Source organism: Mustelus asterias, chromosome 12 (genome assembly GCF_964213995.1).
Source record: "Mustelus asterias chromosome 12, sMusAst1.hap1.1, whole genome shotgun sequence".
Classification (NCBI taxonomy): domain Eukaryota; kingdom Metazoa; phylum Chordata; class Chondrichthyes; order Carcharhiniformes; family Triakidae; genus Mustelus; species Mustelus asterias.
The window spans coordinates 404,742-427,482 of NC_135812.1; the positions used below are offsets into that span (position 1 = coordinate 404,742).

At 45.4% G+C, this 22,741-nt stretch overlaps 2 protein-coding genes across 4 annotated transcripts in view; one reads left to right on the forward strand and one right to left on the reverse strand.

The window, feature by feature from the left end:
• The window catches only part of LOC144501157 (integrin alpha-E-like), a 377,113-nt gene extending 371,367 nt beyond the window's left edge, over positions 1-5,746 (reverse strand). Inside the window, exon 1 of one of the 2 annotated variants that reach the window (XM_078224555.1) lies at positions 5,465-5,746. In XM_078224555.1, the coding sequence (XP_078080681.1) occupies positions 5,465-5,504 (40 nt within the window). In that variant the 5' untranslated portion in view covers positions 5,505-5,746. The remainder of the gene's footprint in view (positions 1-5,464) is intronic. The other variant, XM_078224556.1, reaches the window with a different exon arrangement.
• A 13,298-nt stretch (positions 5,747-19,044) lies between these two features.
• Positions 19,045-22,741, forward strand: part of LOC144501160 (uncharacterized) — a 192,244-nt gene continuing 188,547 nt past the window's right edge. For both annotated transcript variants that reach the window (XM_078224566.1, XM_078224567.1), the window contains exons 1-2: positions 19,045-19,111; positions 19,429-19,567. In XM_078224566.1, coding sequence (XP_078080692.1) covers positions 19,061-19,111; positions 19,429-19,567 — 190 coding nt within the window. In that variant the 5' untranslated portion in view covers positions 19,045-19,060. The remainder of the gene's footprint in view (positions 19,112-19,428; positions 19,568-22,741) is intronic.

Below are 22,741 nucleotides of genomic sequence, written 5' to 3' on the forward strand. Positions count from 1 at the left end.
GTTAGAGGCCCAGCAATTTCATCTCTTGTCTCCCTCGGTAATCGGTCTACCTTAATGCTTTTTATTTCACCTAACATTGTCTCCCTCGTAATGATGACTTGTTCTAAAGGGTTACACACCCCTCCGAGACACCATCAATCGACGTGTCCCTCTCCTTTGCGAATACCAATGCAAAGTATTCATTAAGGATCTCACCCACTTCCTTTGGTTCTACACATAATTTCCCTCCTTTGTCCTTAAGTGGATAAACTCTCTCTCTAGCTACCCTCTTGTTCCTAATATATGTATAAAATGCCTTGAGATTCTCCTTAATTCTATCTGCCAAGAACATTTTGTGACCCCTTTTTGCCCTCCTAACTCCCTGTTTGAGCTCTCGCTATGAAGGCCAGCATACCATTTGTCTTCTTTGCTGCCTGCTGTTACTGCGCACTTACTTTCAGCGACTGATGCACAAGGACTTCAAGGTCTTGCTGTGTATGCACCTCCCTCAATTAACACCCATTCAAGTAATAATTTATCTTCCCATTATTGTTACCAAAGTGGATAACCTCACATTTATCCACATTATACTGTATCTGCTATGCAGATGCCCACACACTCAGCCTGTCCAAATCACACTGAAGCATCTCTGCATCCTCCTCACACAGCTCACCCTCCCACCCAACTTTATATCATTTGCAAACTTGGAGATAATATATTCAGTTCCCTCTTCCAAATCATTAATATATAATGTGAACAGTTGGAGTCCTAGCACAGATCCCTGTGGAACCCCACTAGTCACTGACTGCCAATCAGAAAAAGACCCATTATGCCAACTCTTTGCTTCCTATCTGCTAACCACCTTTCTATCCATCTCAAGGCATTACCTGCAATCCCATGTGCTTTAACATGAACGCCCAGTCTTGAGTTGCTAGATCTGTTCGAAGTCTGTCCTATTTAGCACGGTAATAGTGTCACACAACACAATGGAGGTTATTTTCAATGTGAAGGTGGGACTTCATCTCCACAAGTGTGGTGGTCACTCCTACTGATACTAGTCATGGACAGATACATCTGCAGCCGACTATTGGTAAGGATGAGTTCATGTTTTCCCCTCTTGTTGGTTCCTTCACCACCTGCTGCAGACCCAGTCTAGCAGTTATATCCTTTAGGACCCAACCAGCTCGATTAGTAGTGCTGCTGCTGAGCCACCATTGGTGGTGGACATTAAAATGCCCCACCCAGAGTAGATTTTATGCCCTTGCCACCCTCAGTGCTTCCTCCAAGTGTTGTTCAACATGGAGGAATACTGATTCATCAGCCGAAGGAGGACGGTACGTGGTAGCCAGTAAGAGGTTTCCTTGCCCATGTTTAACCTGAAGCCATGAGACTTCATGAGGTCCAGAGTCCATGTTGAGGACTCCCAGGGCAACTCTCTCCCGACTGCATACCACTGTGCTGCCACCTCGGCTGGGTCTGTCCTGCCGGTGGGACAGGACATATCCAGGGATGGTAATGGCGTGGTCTGGGATGTTATCTGTAAGATATGATTCTGTGAGAATGACGATGTCAGGCTGTTCCTTGACTAGTCTGTGAGACAGCTCCCACAATTTTGGCACTAGCCCCCAGATGTTAGTAAGGAGAACTTTGCAGGGTCGATAGGGCAGTTTGTTTTGCTGTTGTCTTCTTTGGTGCCTACAAACAAAGAAACAAAGAACAATACAGCACAGGAACAGGCCCTTCGGCCCTCCAAGCCCACGCCGCTCCCTGGTCCAAACTGGACCATTCTTTTGTATCCCTGCATTCCCACTCTGTTCATGTGGCTATCTAAATAAGTCTTAAACGTTCCCAGTGTGTCCGCCTCCACCACCTTGCCCGGCAGCGCATTCCAGGCCCCCACCACCCTCCGTGTAAAATACGTGCATCTGATATCCGTGTTAAACCTCCCCCCCCTCACCTTGAACCTATGACCCCTCGTGAACGTCACCACCGACCTGGGAAAAAGCTTCCCACCGTTCACCCTATCTATGCCTTTCATAATTTTATACACCTCTATTAGGTCATCCCTCATCCTCCGTCTTTCCAGTGTGAACAACCCCAGTTTACCCAATCTCTCCTTTACTAAGCCCTTCCATACCAGGCAACATCCTGGTAAACCTCCTCTGCACTCTCTCTAAAGCCTCCATGTCCTTCTGGTAGTGTGGCGACCAGAGGCCTAGGTCGATGCCAGGTAGTCCTTTGATTTTATTCTTTGTTAAGACTTTGTAGCGATTGATACAACTGAGTGTCTTGCTCAGCCACTTCAGAGGGCAGTCGAGAATCAACCACACTGCTGGGGTTCTGGAGGCACATATAGGCCAGACTAGGTAAGGACGGTAGATTTACTTCCCTAAAGGACATTAGTGAACTGGATGAGTTGTCCCAACAATTGACATGGTTTCGCGGTCATCATTCCAGATTTTCTTTTATTATTGAATTCAAATTCCACCATCTGCCGTGGCGGGATTCAAACCCAGGTCCCCAGAACATTAGCTGAGTTTCTGGATTAATAGTCTAGTGATAATACCACTAGCCTTCGCCGTTCCCTTATAAAAATCAATGAAAGCATGAACTTACCCTTCATCTAATGATTCACCAGCAAGATGCCCTTAATCAGAACACAGAAGGTTTGCTACTTACACAAGCTCTTTATAAATGCTAGTTTTTTTTGTTATATCCAATGCAGAGGAAAAAGCTTTCTGCCAAATAAACAGAAGCTATTTTCACTGCAATTAGAACACAATATAGAATCATGGATTTATGTCATATAAATTCAAAATGAACACTTAAACTCAAAATGAACACATTCTGAAAGACATGCTGGTTAGGTACATTGACCTGAACAGGTGCTGGACTGTGGCGACTGGGAGAATTTCACAGTAACTTCATTGCAGTGTTAATGTAAGCCTTACTTGTGACTAATAAATAAATAAATTTTACTTTGGGATCTCACCGGCTCATCACGCTGGTCGATCGGCGTGGTGAGCCGATAAATCGCAGGCGAAGTGAAAAACTGGGTTCATGCCCAGTTTCCAGCTTCTCGCAATCTTACTGGCCCCGATCTGCGAGCGTAATCAGCCTGGCGCCAGGGAAGGGCGTGTGAAGTTCATTAAATATTTAGCATCTCATGTTAAAATGATTAGTGAGCCCGGGACGCAAACGTCCAGGTTCACTTGCCTCAGTGGCCTCGCCAGTGGAGGGCCTCAGCAGCAAGGATCTCAATGGGTATCTGATGTGATTTCCTCGCTGGTGGGACCAGAGGGTGGTCAGGGGCAGGGGATGCAGTGTCCCTTGGACAGTGCCTGCCTGGGAATCTGGCAGTGCCCATCAGGCACTGGGCAGTGCCAAGTGGCAGGTCTTAAGGGGAGGGGGCAGGCATGAAGGGGAAACAGGCAGGAAGAGCTGCATACTCTACTTCGGGGATTACTGGGGGAAGGGAGGTAGCGATCAGCCAGTGGGGTTAGCAGGGATGTGATGTCCAGGTGGGTTGGGGGTGTGACATTACACATCATATATTAATGATTTGGAAGAGCAAACTACATATATTAAGTCCAAATTAGCAGATGGTAGAAAGTTGGTTGAGAGGGTGAGCTGTGAGGAGGATGCAGAGATGCTTCAGCGTGATTTGGACAGGGTGAGTGTGTGGGCATCTGCATGGCAGATGCAGTATAATGTGGATAAATGTGAGGTTATCCACTTTGGTAGCAATAATAGGAAAACAGATTATTACTTGAATGGGTGTAAATTGAGAGGCGGATACTCAGCGAGACCTTGGTGTCCGTGCATCAGTCGCTGAAAGTAAGTGCACAGGTACAGCAGGCAGTAAAGAAGGCAAATGGTATGTTGGCCTTCATAACGAGAGGATTTGAGAATAGGGATAGAGATGCTTTACTACAATTGTATAGGACGTTGGTGAGGCCACACCTGGAATATTGTGTGCAGTTTTGGTGTCCTTATCTGAAAAAAGATGTCCTTGCTATAGAGGGAGTACAGCAAAGATTTACCAAGCTGATTCCTCAGATGGCAGATCTGTCATATAAGGAGAGACTAAGTCAGTTAGGATTATATTCACTGTAGTTTAGAAGAGTGAGAGGGGATTTCATAGAAACTTATAAAATTCTAACAGGGTTAGACAGGGTAGGTTTGGAAAGAATCTTCCCAATGGGTGGGGTGGGGGGGGGGGGGGGAGAGTCCAGAACCAGGGGTCATAGTTTGAGGATAAGGGGGTAAAACTTTTAGAACTGAGGCGAGGAGAAATTTCTTCTCCCTGAGGGTAATGAATGTGTGGAATTCACTATCACAGAAAGTAGCTGAGGCCAAAATGTCTGATTTCAAGAAGAAATTAGATGTAGCTCTTGGGGCTAAAGAGATCAAGAGAATGGCGGGAAGGGGATGGGGGTCAGGATATTGAATTTGATGATCATAATGAATGGCGGAGCAGCTTCAAAGGGCCAAATGGCCTTCTCCTGCTTCTAGTTTCTATGTAATAAGCCACTGTGAATTTATCCACAAAAACCTCTCATTTCTACTTCTTTAATGGCCCAAATAGAATAGTTAGGTGGTTTGTCTTTGACCGGTGCAGACGTGATGGGTCTGCAAACCTCTATGACTACGCTTACTATTTCGGAATGACACTAATGAGACCAATGACTGGTTTAAAAGTACATTTAAAGCTAAAAGTAACCGACTCAAGAACAGCTTGTTCCCTGCTGTCATCAGATTTTTGAATGGTCCGATCATGCATTAAGCTGGTCTTTCTCTTCACCCTATTGGCAACTGCAACACTATATTGTGCACCTTCTCCTTTCCTTCTCCCCTATGTACTCTATGAAAGGTATGTTTTGTCTGTATAGTGCACAGGAAACAATATTTTTCACTGTATCCCAATACATGTGACAATAATAAATCAATTCAATTCAAACATGCTAGATGGTATTTTTTTGCCTAAAACAATAATAATAATGTATTTTTTATTTTATTTCCACATTTCTGGTAAAACAAGTGACTATCAAAGTTAAAAGCTTGAGGGAGTAATTCTGCAAGGCTCCACTCAGTGCAAAAACTTGCTAGCAGTGAATATAGATTAGAGTCTCATTTCAGCTTTATCTCTGCTCCAAGTTTGCCGTTCAGAAATGGTATCCTTATCTGTAAGAATCTTGTGAGAAGCAAGGTTTGCACTGGGCGGGAGTCTCACAAAATTATCCATTTAAAGCAGACCTTAAATAGTTGGCAACCAATATTAAACTGAATAATCCAAAGATAGTCATTTTATTTATTTTTTAAAAACAAGATAAAGCAATGCTTTTATAGGCATTTCTAAATAATTTATATTGCTATCTGTGGCTTGCTGCATCAGTGAGTCTCGTTCAGCAAGAATGTCACGACAAAATGTAGTAAACTTAAGTTACCGAACATCATCTTCACAAAGTAATGTAAATGTACTTACAGAACAGCAAGAAAAATAGAGGCGCAAACTGTTTCCTCATTTTACTCTTGGTAAAGACTGATAGTAACAGACTGTAGTAATTCCCCAAAGCAATCACAACGGAAAATGCGCATTCAATTTAAACTGACAAATATGGGTGGTAAGACTACCGATGAACAAATAGTCTCCCCCACCAAAGATTTTACATATATTTTCCCATGTAGATTCAACAATTTGAAAACCACAATTGCATGAGGCTGATGTTAAAGGATGTGGTAGTCACGTAAGCTCCATAATCTGTCTGCAACAGATGGAGTCTCAGCGAGTAACGTGAAATACAATTTGAAATGTGGAGTAATGTTTTGAGCAAAAACGTGAAAGCCTTTCAGCCGCAATAGGAAACAAATGGCAATTGTTAAAATTCCATTTATTTTTATGCAAAAGAATATATCACCTCACTGTGGCATTTGAAACTAAATCAGAAAATAGTGCACAATACAACACGATAAAGTGCAATACGATCTCTACATGAAACATTAGCCACCCTTTTCTCTTTTCAGATCAATGAGCTGTTGTAAACTTCTTGTATTTTGTACATTTCTGATTTTCAGTTTTTACTGATATCGACAGGAGTTGACGCTAAATGGTGGTGAATACAACAAAAACATCAACTTATATCTATATAGTGCCCTGGGCAACATCCTTCACCACTCACCCACCATAACTTGCAGTGTGACAGTGTGCCACTTATCATTTGACCACTCCTGCTACTCCTCTAGTAATTCCTCCTCCTTTGAGCTTGTTTCACCCCTCTCACCTCTCTTTCATGTTGTCTCTCCTCTGAGTTCACTGTCCTCCAATCTTCTTTATATCTCTTCCTCCATGTAAACTCATAATCCATATTCACATTCACATTGGCAAGGCATTTTAACTGTTGCCAGTATGCGAAGTCGGAGCAGCAAAGTAAATTTTCAAGACCTAGATTTAGGAAAATGATACGTAGGCCGCTGTCCAGGAGAGTGCACGTCCTTCCTGGAAGGTCCACCTGCATCAAACTGTCACACTGCAAGTTATGGTGGGTGAGTGGTGAAGGATGTAGCCCAGGGCACCATATAGATATAAGTTGTTGTTGTTTTTGTTGTATTCGCTACCATTTAGTGTCAAGTCCTGTAGATATAAGTAAAAGATGAAAATCAGACTAAGGAAATTTGGCATGTCAGCTACAACTCTCAGCAACTTTTATAGATGCACCATAGAAAGCATTCTTTCTGGTTGTATCACAGCTTGGTATGGCTCCTGCTCTGCCTAAGACCACAAGAAACTACAAAAGGTCGTGAATGTAGCCCTATCCATATGGCATGCTTGCCTTTATAGGATGGGGCATAGAGTATAAAAGTTGGGGTCTGATGTTGCAGTTGTATAGAACGTTGGTTCGGCCGCATTTGGAATACTGCACCCGGTTCTGGTCGCCACACTACCAGAAGGAGGTGGAGGCTTTAGAGAGAGTGCAGAGGAGGTTTACCAGGATGTTGCCTGGTATGGAAGGGCTTAGTTATGAGGAGAGATTGGGTAAATTGGGGTTGATCTCACTGGAAAGACGGAGGATGAGGGGTGACCTAATAGAGGTGTATAAAATTATGAAAGGCATAGATAGGGTGAACGGCGGGAAGCTTTTTCCCAGGTCGGTGGTGACGTTCACGAGGGGTCATAGGTTCAAGGTGAGGGGGGGGGGGGAGGTTTAACACGGATATCAGAAGGACGTATTTTACACAGAGGGTGGTGGGGGCCTGGAATGCACTGCCGGGCAAGGTGGTGGAGGCAGACACACTGGGAACGTTTAAGACTTATCTAGATAGCCACATGAACAGAGTGGAAATGGAGGGATACAAAAGAATGGTCCAGTTTGGACCAGCGAGCGGCGTGGGCTTGGAGGGCCGAAAGGCCTGTTCCTGTGCTGTATTGTTCTTTGCTCTTTGTTCTTCTCTACACTCTAGAAATGACTGTAACACTACATTCTGCACTCTCTCCTTTCCTTCTCTATGAACGGTATGCTTTGTATAGCGCGCAAGAAACAATACTTTTCACTGTTTGTTAATACCTGTGACAATAATAAATCAAATCAAATCAAATCAAATCAAAAATCATCAGATGTGGAACAATTAAACTGCATAGCAATGTCCAACTCAGACCCAAGTAAAATAATCATCAGATTAAATAGACATCCAATATTAATGGAGTTCAATACAGACGTGGTCGTATTGGTGGTCGGAGAGTCAGTATTTAGTCAAATTTACACTGGACTCCAACCATTGACTTTAATCAACACTTCGACAAGACTGAGAATTTATACAGGGTAAACTCTGAGAGTTGTGGGTACAACCTTTGTACCTGTTTCTTACAAAAATCAACTTGTTCAGTTACCATTAATGGTAGTGCAGGGCACGGGCACTGCATTACAATGAATACATTAATGCATCCAAATTAGACAGGAATTGGCGAATATGGATGAGAGTCAGCTATTTGAGGGCAAATCCATGTCTGGCATGTGGGAGGCTTTAAAAGGCCAGTTGATTGAAGTGTAGGACAGGCATGTCCCCGCAAAAATGAAGGATAGAAATGGCAGGACTCGTGAACTATGGATGACAAGGGAAATAATAAGCTCAGTCAAAAGGAAAAAGCAAGCATATGATAGGTCTAGGCAACTTGAAACTGACGGAGCCTTTGAGGAGTATAGAGAAAGTAGGAAGGAACTTAAACACGGAGGGTAAAAAAGGGGCATGAAATGTCTTTAGCAAACAGGGTCAAGGAGAATCCCAAGCCTTTATACGCATATATTAGGAGAAAGAGGGTAGCAAGAGAAAGAGTAGTCCCACTCAGGGACAATGGAGCGAAGTTATGCGTGGAGTCACAGGAAGTGGGTGCGATCTTTAATGAGTACTTTGTATCGGTATTTTTTTAAACAATTCGTAGGACATGGGCATCGCTGGTTGGCCATCCCTAGTTGCCCTTGAGAAGGTGGTGGTGAGCTGCCTTCTTGAATCACTGCAGTCCATGTGCTGTGGGTTGACCCACAATGCCGTTAGCAAGGGAATTCCAGGATTTTGACCTAGCGACTACAAAGGAACGGCGATATATTTCCAAATCAGGATGGTGAGTGGCTTTATTTTATTTATTATTGTCACAAGTAGGCTTACATTAACACTGCAATGAAGTTACTTACTGGGGGGGGGGGGGGGGGGGCGGGGGGAGCTTGCAGGTGGTGGTGTTTCCACATATCTGCTGCCCTTGTCCTTCTAGATGGAAGTGGTCGTGTGCTTGGAAAGTGCAGTCAAAGGATTTTTGGTGAATTGCTCCAGTGAATCTTGTAGATAATGCACACTGCTGCTACTGAGCGTCGGTGGTGGAGGGAGTGGATGTTTGTAGATGTGGTGTCAATCAAGCAGCTGCTTTGTCCTGGATTGTGTCAAGCTTCTTGAGTGTTGTTGGCGCCGCACTCATCCAGGCAAGTGAGGCGTATTCCATCACAATCCTGACTTGTGCCTTGTACATGGTGGACAGGCTTTGGGGAGTCAGGAGGTGAGTTACTTGCCGCAGTATTCCCAGCCTCTGACCTGCTCTTGTAGCCACTGTCTTAATGTGGTGAGTTCAGTTGAGTTTCTGGTCAATGGTAACCCCAAGGATGTTGACAGTGGGGGATTCAGTGATGGTAACACCATTGAATGTCAAGAGGCGGGGGTTAGAGTGTCTTTTACTGATGATGGTTATTGCCTGGCATTTGTGTGGTGTGAATGTTGCTTGCCACTTGTCAGCCCAAGCCTGGGTATTGCCCAGATCTTGTTGCATTTGAACATGGACTGCTTCAGTATCTGAGGAGTCGTGAATGGTGCTGAATGTTGTGCAATCACTGGCAAACATCCCCACTTCTGACCTTATGACGGAGAGAAGGTCATTGATGAAGCAGCTGAAGATTGTTGGGCCTAGGACACTACCTTGAGGGATTCCTGCAGAGATGTCCTGAAGCTGAGATGACTGACCACCGGAGCAAAGTAAAGAGGGAGAGATTCGTGTCAGTAGTGGCTGAGGGTAAGAGTGATTTTTTTTTTACCTTACTTCTTAGTGGAGTTTTTTTTTCAGTGAAACAGGAAACCGGAAGTAGGACGCAGGGAAGCCTGGGAAGGTTTTTTTTCTTTAAAAGTTACTTACCTTAGAGGATCAACCTCATTGTTCCACCGGAGCAAAGTAGAGAGGGAGTGATTTGTGTCAGTAGTGGCTGAGGGTAAGAGTGATTTGTTTTTTTTCCCTTACTTTTTAGAAACATAGAAACATAGAAAAACTGCAGCACAAATAGGCCCTTCGGCCCACAAGTTGTGCCGAACACATCCCTACCTTCTAGACCTACCTATAACCCTCCATCCTATTAAGCTCCATGTACTCATCCAGGAGTCTCTTAAAAGACCCTATTGAGTTCGCCTCCACCACCACTGACGGCAGCCGATTCCACTCGCCCACCACCCTCTGTGTGAAAAACTTATCCCTAACATCTCCCCTGTACCTACCCCCCAGCACCTTAAACCTGTGTCCTCTCGTAGCAGACATTTCCACCCTGGGAAAAAGCCTCTGACAGTCCACCCGATCTATGCCTCTCAACATCTTATATACCTCTATTCGGTCTCCTCTCATCCTTCGTCTCTCCAAGGAGAAAAGACCGAGCTCCCTCAGCCTATCCTCATAAGGCATGCCACTCAATCCAGGCAACATCCTTGTAAATCTCCTCTGCACCCTTTCAATCATTTCCACATCCTTCCTATAGTGAGGTGACCAGAACTGAGCACAGTATTCTAAGTGGGGTCTGACGAGGGTCTTATATAGCTTATATTTTTAGCAGAGTTTTTTTTTCAGTTAAACAGGAAACTCGAAGTAGGCCACGGGGAGGCCTGGGAAGGTTTTTTTTTGCCCAATAAATTTGAAAGGGGAGGTAACCCGAGACTCGACACCTGTAGAGTCCCCCACCCTCCCCCCTCCTCTAACCTAAAAAAAAGACTCGGAGTGAGAGCAAGTAAGCTTTTTTTTCTCTTTCTTTCGTTTCTTAGGAAGGGAAGTAGCAGGGATGTCAGTGCAGGCAGTGCAATGTTCCTCCTGTGGGATGTTTGAGGTGAGGGACACCAGTGTCCCGGCTGAGTACACCTGCAGGAAATGCACCCAATTCCAGCTCCTTGAAGACCGTGTTAGGGATCTGGAGCTGGAACTGGATGAACTCAGGATAATTCGGGAGGCTGAGGCAGCTATAGATAGAAGCTACAGGGAGGTAGTTACTCCGAGAAATTATGATACTATTTGGGGTAAGAAGCAGTCAGAGCAGCAATCCCCTGGATCCCCTGTTCCTCTGTAAACACAAATTCTGTTTTGGATACTGTTGGGGGGGATGACTTCACAGGGGTAAGCCATGGGGTACAGGTCTCTGGCACAGAGTCTGTCCTTGTTGCTGAGAAGGGAAGTGGGGAGAGGAGTAGAGCATTAGTTATTGGGGACTCCATAGTTAGGGGGATAGATAGGAGATTCTGTGGGAATGAGAGGGACTCACGGTTGGTGTGTTGCCTCCCAGGTGTCGGGGTCCGTGATGTCTCGGATCGTGTTTTCGGGATCCTTAAGGGAGAGGGGGACCAGCCCCAAGTCGTGGTTCACATCGGCACCAAAGACATAGGTAGGAAAAGGGGTGGGGATGTAAGGCAGAAATTCAGGGAGTCAGGGTGGAAGCTTAGGGCTAGAACAAACAGAGTTGTTATCTCTGGTTTGTTACCCGTGCCACGTGCTAGTGAGGAGAGGAATAGGGAAAGAGAGCAATTGAACACGTGACTACAGGGATGGTGCAGGAGGGAGGGATTCAGATACCTGGACAATTGGGGCTCATTCTGGGGTAGGTGGGACCTCTACAAACGGGATGGTCTACACCTGAACCAGAGGGGTACCAATATCTTGGGGGGGAAATTTGCTAATGCTCTTCGGGAGGGTTTAAACTAATTCAGCAGGGGGATGGGAACCTGAATTGTAGAACCAGTGTACAGGAGGTTGAGAGTAGTGAGGTCATGAATAAGGTTTCAGCATCGCAGGAGTGTACCGGCAGGCAGGAAGGTGGTTTGAAGTGTGTATACTTCAATGCCAGGAGCACCCGGAATAAGGTGGGTGAACTTGCAGCATGGGTTGATACCTGGGACTTCGATGTTGTGGCCATCTCGGAGACATGGATAGAGCAGGGACAGGAATCGTTGCTGCAGGTTCCGGGGTTTAGATGTTTCAGTAAGAGCAGGGAAAATGGTAAAAGAGGTGGCATTGTTCGTCAAGGACAGTATTATGGTGGCAGATAGGATGTTTGATGAGGACTCGTCTACTGAGGTAGTTTGGGCTGAGGTTAGAAACACAAAAGGAGAGGTCACCCTGTTGGGAGTTTTCTATAGGCCTCCAAAAAGTTCCAGAGATGTAGAGGAAAGGATTGCAAAGATGATTCTGGATAGGAGCGAAAGTAACAGGGTAGTTGTTATGGAGGACTTTTACTTTGCAAATATTGACTGGAAAAGCTATAGTTCGAGTACTTTAGATGGGTCAACTTTTGTCCAATGTATGCAGGAGGGTTTCCTGACACAGTATGTAGATAGGCCAACAAGAGGTGAGGCCACATTGGATTTGGCACTGGGTAATGAACCAAACCAGGTGTTAGATTTGGAGATAGGGGAACACTTTGGTGATAGTGACCACAATTCGGTTACATTTACTTTAGCGATGGAAAGGAATAGGTATATACCGAAGGGCAAGAGTTATAGCTGGGGGAAAGGAAATTATGATGCGATTAGGCAAGATTTAGGATGTATAGGTTGGGGAAGGAAACTGCAGGGGATGGGCACAATTGAAATGTGGAGCTTGTTCAAGGGACAGCTACTGGGTGTCCTTGATAGGAATGTACCTGTCAGGCAGGGAGGAAGTGGTCGAGTGAGGGAATCGTGGGTTACTAAAGAAGTTGAATCTCTTGTGAAGAGGAAGAAGGAGACTTATGTAAAGATTAAACGTGAAGGCTCAGTTAGGACGCTTGAGACTTACAAGTTAGCCAGGAAGGACCTAAAGAGAGAGTTAAGAAGAGCCAGGAGGGGACATGAGAAGTCTTTGGCAGGTAGGATCAAGGAAAACCCGAAAGCCTGTCAGGAATAAAAGAATGACGAGGGTAAGATTAGGGCCAGTCAAGGACAGTCGTGGGAAGTTGTGCGTGGAGCCTGAAGAGATAGGAGAGGCGCTAAATGAATATTTTTCGTCAGTATTCACGCAGGAAAAAGACAATGTTGTCGAGGAGAATACTGAGATACAGGCTATTGGACTAGACGGGATTGAGGTTAATAAGGAGGAGGTGTTAGCAATTCTGGAAAGTGTGAAAATAGATAAGTCCCCTGGGCTGGATGGGATTTATCCCAGGATTCTCTGGGAGGCGAGGGAGGAGATTGCAGAGCTTTTGGCTTTGATCTTTAAATGTTGTCATTATCTACAGGAATAGTGCCAGAAGACTGAAGGATAGCAAATGTTGTCTCCTTATTCAAGAAGGGGAGTAGAGACAACCCTGGTAATTATAGACCAGTGAGCCTTACTTCTGTTGTGGGCAAAGTTTTGGAAAGGATTATAAGAGATAGGATTTATAATCATCTAGAAAGGAATAATTTGATTAGGGATAGTCAGCACGGTTTTGTGAAGGGTAGGTCGTGCCTCACAAACCTTATTGAGTTCTTTGAAAAGGTGACCAAAGAGGTGGGTGAGGGTAAAGCAGTTGATGTGGTGTATATGGATTTCAGCAAAGCGTTTGATAAGGTTCCCCACGGTAAGCTATTGCAGAAGATACGGAGGCATGGGATTGAGGGTGATTTAGCGGTTTGGATCAGGAATTGGCGAGCTGTAAGAAGACAGAGGGTGGTGGTTGATGGGAAATGTTCATCCTGGAGTTCAGTTACTAGTGGTGTACCCCAAGGATCTGTTTTGGGGCCACTGCTGTTTGTCATTTTTATAAATGACCTGGATGAGGGTGTAGAAGGATAGGTTAGTAAATTTGCGGATGACACTAAAGTCGGTGGAGTTGTGGACAGTTACAGAGGGACATAGATAAGCTGCAGTGCTGGGCTGAGAAGTGGCAAATGGAGTTCAATGCGGAAAAGTGTGAGGTGATTCACTTTGGAAGGAGTAACAGGATTACAGAGTACTGGGCTAGTGGTAAGATACTTGGTAGTGTGCATGAACAGAGAGATCTCGGTGTCCATGTGCATAGATCCCTGAAAGTTGGCACCCAGGTTGATCGGGTTGTTAAGAAGGCGTACGGAGTGTTAGGTTTTGTTGGTAGAGGGATTGAGTTTCGGAGCCAGGAGGTCATGTTGCAGCTGTACAAAACTCTGGTGCGGCCGCACTTGGAGTATTGTGTACAGTTCTGGTCACCGCATTATAGGAAGGATGTGGAAGCATTGGAAAGGGTGCAGAGGAGATTTGATAGAATGATAGAATCCCTACATTACAGAAAGAGGCCATTCGGCCCATCGCGTCTGCACCGACCACAATCCCACCCAGGCCCTACCCCCATATCCCTACATATTTTACCCACTAATCCCTCTAACCTACACATCTCAGGACACTAAGGGGCAATTTTAGCATGGCCACTCAACCTAACTCGCACATCTTTGGACTGTGGGAAGAAACCGGAGCACCCGGAGGAAACCCACGCAGACACGGGGAGAATGTGCAAACTCCACACAGAGAGTGACCCGAGCCGGGAATCGAACACGGGTCCCTGGAGCTGTGAAGCAGCAGTGCTGACCACTGTGCTACCGTGCCGCCCAGGATGTTGCCTGGTATGGTGGGAAGGTCTTATGTGGAAAGGCTGAGGGACTTGAGGTTGTTTTCGTTAGAGAGAAGAACGTTAAGAGGTGACTTAATAGAGGCATACAAGATGATCAGAGGATTAAATATGGTGGATAGTGAGAGCCTTTTTCCTCAGATGGTGATAGCTAGCACGAGGGGACATAGCTTTAAATTGAGGGGTGATAGATATAGGACAGATGTCAGAGCTAGGTTCTTCACTCAGAGAGTAGTAAGAGCGTGGAATGTCCTGCCTGCAGCAGTAGTGGATTTGCCAACATTAAGGGCATTTAAATGGTCATTGGATAAACATATGGATGATATTGGAATAGTGTGGGTTAGATGGGCTTTAGATTGGTTTCACTGGTCGGCGCAACATCGAGGGCCGAAGGGCCTGTACTGCGCTGTAATGTTCTATGCTCTATGTTCTGTGACCCTCCAAGGAGAAGGACATGACGGATGTTGAGGTCAAGGATAGGTGTGTGAACACTCTTGAGAACGTCAATATATTAAAGGAGAAAGTGTTGAGTATCCTAAATTTCATTCAGATGGACAAGTCCCCGGGGCCGGGTGGGATCTATCCCAGGTTACTTCGGAAAGCGAGAGAAGAAATAGCTGGGGCCTTAACAGATATCTTCACATTCTCTTTGACCACAGGCAAGGTTCCAGAGGAGGAGGGATAATCCAGGAAATCATAAGCCAGTGAGCCTGACGTCAATGGTGAGGAAGCTTTTGGAGAAGATACCGAGGAACAGGATATATGCTCATTTGGACTAGTTAGTGACAGGCAGCATGGTTTTGTACGAGGAAGGCCATGTCTCACCAACTTGATTGAGTTTTTTGAAAAGGTGATAAAGATAATTGATAAGGGAAGGGCTGTGGATGTGTTTTATATGGCCTTTCGTAAGGCGTTTGACAAGGTCCCACATGGCAGACTGGTACAAAAACTAAAATCACATGGGATTCAGGGTGGGCTGGCGAGATGGATATAAAACTGACTTGGTTATAGAAACAGGCGGATGAATGAACACCGCTCGACAATCACCCGGCAAAACTGTTCTCTTCCTGTGGGGGAGCACTTCAGCGGTCACGGGCATTCAGCGTCTGATCTTTGGGTAAGCGTTCTCCAAGGCGGCCTTCACAACACACGACAGCACAGAGTCACTGAGCAGAAACTGATCGCCAAGTTCCGCACACATGAGGACGGCCTAAACCGGGATGTTGGGTTTATGTCACACTATCAGTCACCACCCCAGCTTGCCTCCTGGACTTGCTGGCTGTCCCGTCTGGAGACAATACACACCTCTTTAACCTGTGCTTAATGCTCCCTCCACTCACATTGTCTGTATCTTTAAGACCTGGTTGGCTGTAGAGATTTGCATTCTAATCAGTATTCTGTAACTTGATTTTGTGTCGCTGTGCCCTGTTTGAGAGCAGATTTCCACTCCATCTGACGAAGGAGCAGCGCTCTGAAAGCTAATGGTATTTGCTACCAAATAAACCTGTTGGACTTTAACCTGGTGTTGTTAAAACTCTTACTGTGTTTACCCCAGTCCAACGCCGGCATCTCCACATCTTGGTTATAGAAGACAGAGTAGTGGTGGAAGGGTGTTTTTCAGAATAGAGATCTGTACCTGGTGGTGTTCCGCAGGGATCAGTGCTGGGACCTCAGTTGTTTGTAATATATATTAATAATCTGGAGGAAAATGTTGGTGGTCTGATTAGTAAATTTGATCTTTCGCTACACACTAGCTATGACTGTAACACTACATTCTGCACTCTTTCGTTTCTTTCTCTATGAACGGTATGCTTTGTCTGTATAGCATGCAAGAAACAATACTTTTCACTATGTGCTAAAACATGTGACAATACTAAATCAAATCAAATTTACAGTCTCAGGATCGGGGGTCAGTCCTTTAGAACAGAAATGAGAATTATTTTCATGACAATAGTTGTAAAGCTTCAAAATCGTTGGAGATTGGAGGACAGAGATTGAAGGACAGAGAGGGAAAGATGGGCATTGATTGATGGATGGGGATTACAAAGAACAAAGGAAAATGCAGCACAGGAACAGGACCTTCAGCCCTCCAAGCCTGTGCCGATCATGATGCCCTAACTAAATTTTTTAAAAAACCTTCTGTCCTTACTCAGATTGTATCTCTCTATTTCCTCCCTCTTCATGTACCCATCCAAATGTGGTCTCAAATGTTGCTAATGTGCCTGCTTCCACCATCATCTCTGGCAGCATGTTCCAGGCACCCACCACTCTGTGTGAAAAACTTCCCCCGTACATCTCCCTTAAATGTTCCCCCTCTCACCTTGAACTGTGCACCCTTGTAATTGACACTTCCACCCTTGGAAAAAACCTCTGATGATCCACTCTGTCTATGCCTCTCATAATTTTGAACACCTTTATCGGGTCTCCCCTCAGCCTGCGTCTTTCCACTGAAAACAATCCTAGTTTATTCAACCTTTCCTCGTAGCCAATACCCTCGAGACGAGGCAACGTCCTGGTGAACCTTCTTTGCACTTTCTCCAATGCTTCCATGTCCTTGTGATAGTGTAGTGACCAGAACTGCATGCAATACTCCAAATGCAGCCTAACCAACGTTTATATAGCTGCAACATGATTTCCAAACTCTTGTACTCAGTGTCCCAGCTGATGAAGGCAAGCATGCCAAATGCCTTCTTAATCACCTTGGCCAGCTGTGTTGCCGCTTTTAGGGAACTGTGGACCAGCACGCCCAGATTGTTCTGTATGTTAATGTTTCGAAGAGTTCTGCCATTTACATTATAATTCGGACGTAAATTTGATCCTCCAAAATGCGTCACCTCGCATTTTTCCAGGTTAAACTCCATCTGCCATTTCTGTGCTCAAGTCTCCAATCTATATCCTGTTGTATCGTCTGACAATCTTCAGCACTATCAGCAACTCCGCCAATCTTCATGTCATCCGCAAACTTATTAATCAGACCACCCACATTTTCCTCCAGATCATTTATATATACTACAAACAACAGAGGTCCCAGCACTGATCCCTGCGGAACACCAGTAACTACAGATTTCCATTCAGAAAAACACCCTTCCACCATTAGTCTCTATCATCTATAACCCAACCAGTTCTGTATCCATCTAACCAGCCCACCCGAATCCCATGTGATTTTAGTTTTTGTACCAGTCTGCCATGTGGGACCTTATCAAACACTTTACTAAAGTCCATATAAACTACATCCACAGCCCTTCCCGCATCAATTTTCTTTGAGGATTGATTGGTGGATGGGTTTGATTGGTGGATGGGGTTTGATTGGCAGATGGGATTGATTGGTGGATGGGTTTGATTGGTGGATGGGATTTGATTGGCAGATGGGATTGATTGGTGGATGGGTTTGATTGGTGGATGGGGTTTGATTGGCAGATGGGATTGATTGGTGGATGGGTTTGATTGGTGGATGGGGTTTGATTGGCAGATGGGATTGATTGATTGTTGGGTTTGATTGGTGGATGGGGTTTGATTGGCAGATGGGATTGATTGGTTGTTGGGTTTGATTGGTGGATGGGGTTTGATTGGCAGATGGGATTGATTAATTGTTGGGTTTGATTGGTGGATGGGGTTTGATTGGCAGATGGGATTGATTGATTGTTGGGTTTGATTGGTGGATGGGGTTTGATTGGCAGATGGGATTGATTGATTGTTGGGTTTGATTGGTGGATGGGGTTTGATTGGCAGATGGGATTGATTGATTGTTGGGTTTGATTGGTGGATGGGGTTTGATTGGCAGATGGGATTGATTGATTGTTGGGTTTGATTGGTGGATGGGGTTTGATTGGCAGATGGGATTGATTGATTGTTGGGTTTGATTGGTGGATGGGGTTTGATTGGCAGATGGGATTGATTGATTGTTGGGTTTGATTGGTGGATGGGATTTGATTGGCAGATGGGATTGATTGATTGTTGGGTTTGATTGGTGGATGGGGTTTGATTGGCAGATGGGATTGATTGATTGTTGGGTTTGATTGGTGGATGGGGTTTGATTGGCAGATGGGATTGATTGATTGTTGGGTTTGATTGGTGGATGGGGTTTGATTGGCAGATGGGATTGATTGATTATTGGGTTTGATTGGTGAATGGAGTTTGATTGGTGAATGGAGTTTGATTGGTGGATGGGGGTTGATTGGTGGATGGGGATTGGTTGGTTGATGGGGGTTGATTGGTGGATGGGTTTGATTAGCGAGTGGGGATTGATTGGCGAATGGGATTTGATTGGTGGATGGAGTTTGATTGGTGAATGGAGTTTGATAAGTGGATGGGGATTGATTGGAAATTGATGGATGGAGAGGGAAGGGAAGGGAAGGGAAGGAAGGAAGGAAGGGTAGGTAGGGTAGGGTAGGGTAGGGTTTGATGGACTGAGAATGATTGCTGTGTTTTCTCACTGCAAGAAGTTTAACAACACCAGGTTCTCACTGCACCATTCCAGGATGCTATGGCAATGGATGTGTTCTGGTATTTCTTCACTTGATCCACGTGTTAGGAGCGGCAGTAATGTCAACAATAAAAACAAGCTGTAATGAACTAAATAGATCCTCAAACCACATCTTGTTGCCGATGTGAATGCGCTCTCCACACACACACACACACACTAACCTGCTCACCCAGGTCGAAGCCGCTAGGCCCCAAAGATCACCATGGTAACGGCCCCAACACGCCCCGCGGTCACCATGGTAACGGTCTCGCTCCGGACGGCGATGGCGGGCGGGTGGCTGGAGGCCGCGAGACAACAAGTCCGCCTGAGTGAGGTAACCGGGCAGGGCAGCCCCGGGCCGGATGGGCCCCGGGCAGGGCGGGCCCCAGGATGGGCCGGGCCGGGCCCCGGGCAGGGCAGGCCCCGGGATGGGCTGGGCTCCGTTGTAAACTGGGAGCGGGGCCGAGTGAGAGGGCGCTGCACTCTGGGTTCTTTTATCTCTGTAAGAAGTCTCACAACACCAGGTTAAAGTCTAACAGGTTTATTTGGTAGCAAATAACCCTAACCCTATATTTTATCCCAGCATTGATTTTCATGCCGCAGGCTGGCTGGTTAATGATGGCTGCTAACCCTAACCTGTTTCCCATGTAGGATTGGCAGGAGTTTTGCAGAGAGGTCTTTGACGTGGTGCTCCAGCAGCTGGCAGAAAACCATGTGGATTCCTTCACTGATTTATCTGCATCTGAGAAAGCTCTGCTTGTAGAGAGAGCTGCAAACATCATCCACACGGGTAAGATTGTGGAATCACCAACCAAGGCCACAGACAGCGCTTTGACCGAAAACATTAACTCTGATTCTCTCTCCACAGATGCTGACAGACCTGCTGAGTATTTCCAGCATTTTCTATTTTTATTTGTGACAAAAGATGCATCAAGTCATAGAGTCATACAGCAAAGAAAAGATCCCTGGGCCCATTGGGTCTGCACCACAGTAACTGCCACTAAGACCATAAGACGTAGGAGCAGAATTAGGCCACTCGGCCCATCGAGTCTGCACCACAATAACTGCCACTACAGTGTGGGCCTATACTCTGCAATTTAGAAGAATGAGGGGAGATCAAATTGAGGTATACAAGATGATAAAAGATATGGATAAAGTGGACGTGGAGCGGATGCTTCCTCTTGTGGGGCATTCTAGGATGAGAGGTCAGAGTCTTAGGATAAGGAGTAGCAAATTTAAAACAGAAATGACTTCTCCCAAAGGATCGTGAACCTGTGGAATTTGCTACCCCAAAGTATGGTGGATGCTGGGTCAGTGAGTAAATTTAAGGAGGAGTTAGATTTTTAATTGGTAATGGGTTGAAGGGTTAGGGGGAGAAGGCAGGAAAATGGGGGTGAGGAGCATATCAGCCATGATTGAATGGTGGAGTAGACTTGATGGGCTGAATGGCCTAATTCTGCTTCTATATCTTGCGAATTTATAAAGGTATGTCAATCCCATTTTCCGTCACTTGTCCCATATCTTTGAAGATAACGATATTTCAAGTGCTCATCCAAATACTTTTTACAGGTTGTAAGGTTTCCAATCTCCATTACCTTTTCCCAGGTAGTGGATTCTAGATTTCCACCACCCTCTGAGTGAAGTGTGTATCCTGCACAAACTGCATGTGCACAAGTCAGTGTTGTATATTTTGTGGGTGAGTATTTTCACCTGCCAGGGAGCCATGCCTGTTATAGATTACAGAGGACAGCTAAGTGATAATAAATCAATGCAGGCTTCACTCTTCTTCCCTCCATTTTCTTTTTACTTTGTCACTTGCTGACTTTTCTTGATAGGCAAAAAAAATGCTGAAAACTATCTACTAAAATTGTACAGAGCGATTTTAAGTCTTTCTACTTTGTGTAAACCAGTAGTTGAGGGACTCCGCTGCCAATTTCACCTAAGTTTTGATTGTAACCTATTTCTCCAAGCAGACAGGTGGGACACCAGCCACTAAGAGTCAACCCCTTTTTAAAGCTGCAGCTTGGGCTTAATTAAATTTTCGGAGTGAGACAGCTAACTTCATCAGAACTGTGTGTGAGTCACCTAATTTAAGGCTGCACTATCATAGAACATACAACAATACAGCACAGGAAAAGGCCCTTCAACCCATGATGTTGTGCCAAACATGACGCCAAATTAAACTAATTCATTCTACCTACCCTTGGTCCAAATCCCTCTACTCTTTGCATGTTCATGTGCTTATCTTAAATGTCCCTATCGTATCTCCCACCACCATCACCCCTGGCAGCGCATTCCAGACATCTACCACTCTCTGTGTAAAAAAAAAAATTGCCCCTCGCATCTCCTTTGAACTTTCCCCCTCTCACCTTAAGTGCATGCCCCCAGTATTAGACATTCCAATTCTGGAGAGAAAAAAATCTGACTGTCAATCCTATCTGTCCCTCTCATAATTTTATAGACTTCTATCATCAGGTCTCCCCTCAGCCTCCACCATAGAACCATAGAAAGTTACAGCTCAGAAACAGGCCTTTTGGCCCTTGTCTGTGCCGAACCATTTTTTGCCTAGTCCCACTGTCCTGCACTTGGACCATATCCCTCCACACCCCTCTCATCCATGAACCCGTCCAAGTTTTTCTTAAATGTTAAAAGTGACCCCGCATTTACCACTTTATCCGGCAGCTCATTCCACACTCCCACCACTCTCTGCGTGAAGAAGCCCCCCCTAATATTCCCTTTAAACTTTTCTCCTTTCACCCTTAACCCATGCCCTCTGGTTTTTTTCTGCCCTAGCCTCAGCGGAAAAAGCCTGCTTGCATTCACCACTCCAGAGAAAACAATCCTAGTTTGTTCAGCCTCTCCTTATACCTCTCCTTATCAAAATGAGGTGACTGGGAGAGAGGAGGTTAGCTTAAAAATAAAAGGGGCTTGTAGACAGTGTAAGAGGGAGGATAGGCAGGTGACGGAGAAGGGGAGCACTCAGACCGAAGGGTTGAGATGTGTGTATTTTAACGCAAGGAGTGTAGTGAACAAAATGGATGAGCTTAGAGCGTGGATCACTACTTGGAAGTGTGATGTGGTGGCCATTATAGAGACTTGGTTATCTCAGGGACAGGACTGGATACTTCAAGTGCCGGGTTTCAGGAGGGACAGGGAAGGAGGCAAAAGAGGTGGGGGAGTGACACTGTTGATCAGGGATAGTGTCACGGCTGTAGAAAAGATGGATGCCACTGAGGGATTGTCTACGGAATCTCTGTGGGTGGAGGTTCGCAACAGGAAGGGGTCAATAACTTTACTGGGTGTTTTCTATAGGCCGCCCAATAGTAACAGGGACATGGAGGAGCAGATTGGGAAGCAGATCCTGGAGAGATGTGATAATAACAGAGTGGTCGTGAGGGGAGATTTTAATTTCCCAAATACCGTGGGCGGCACGGTAGCACAGTGAGAGTAGGGGCTGGGTGGGATTGTGGTCGGTGCAGACTCGATGGGCCAAATGGCCTGTTTCTGCACTGTAGGGTTTCTATGATTTCTATCCCTAGGGTATGGGGTTTAGATGGGGAGGAGTTTGTTCGGTGTGTTCAGGAGGGCTTCCTGACACAGTATGTGGATAAACCTACAAGAGGAGAGGCTGTACTTGATTTGGTATTAGGGAATGAACCTGGGCAGGTGTCAGATCTCTCAGTAGGAGAGCATTTTGGGGATAGTGATCATAACTCTATCTCCTTTACATTAGCATTGGAGAGAGATAGGATCAGTCAAGCTAGGAAAGTGTTTATTTGGAGTAAGGGCAATTATGAGGCTATTAGGCAGGAAATTAGAAGCATAAACTGGAAGGAGGTTTTCTCTGGGAAATGTACAGAAGAAATGTGGCAAATTTTCAAGGAAAATTTGTCTGGAGCTCTACACAGCAACATTCCAATGAGACGGGAGTTATGGTAGGTCACAGGAACCATGGTGCATGAAA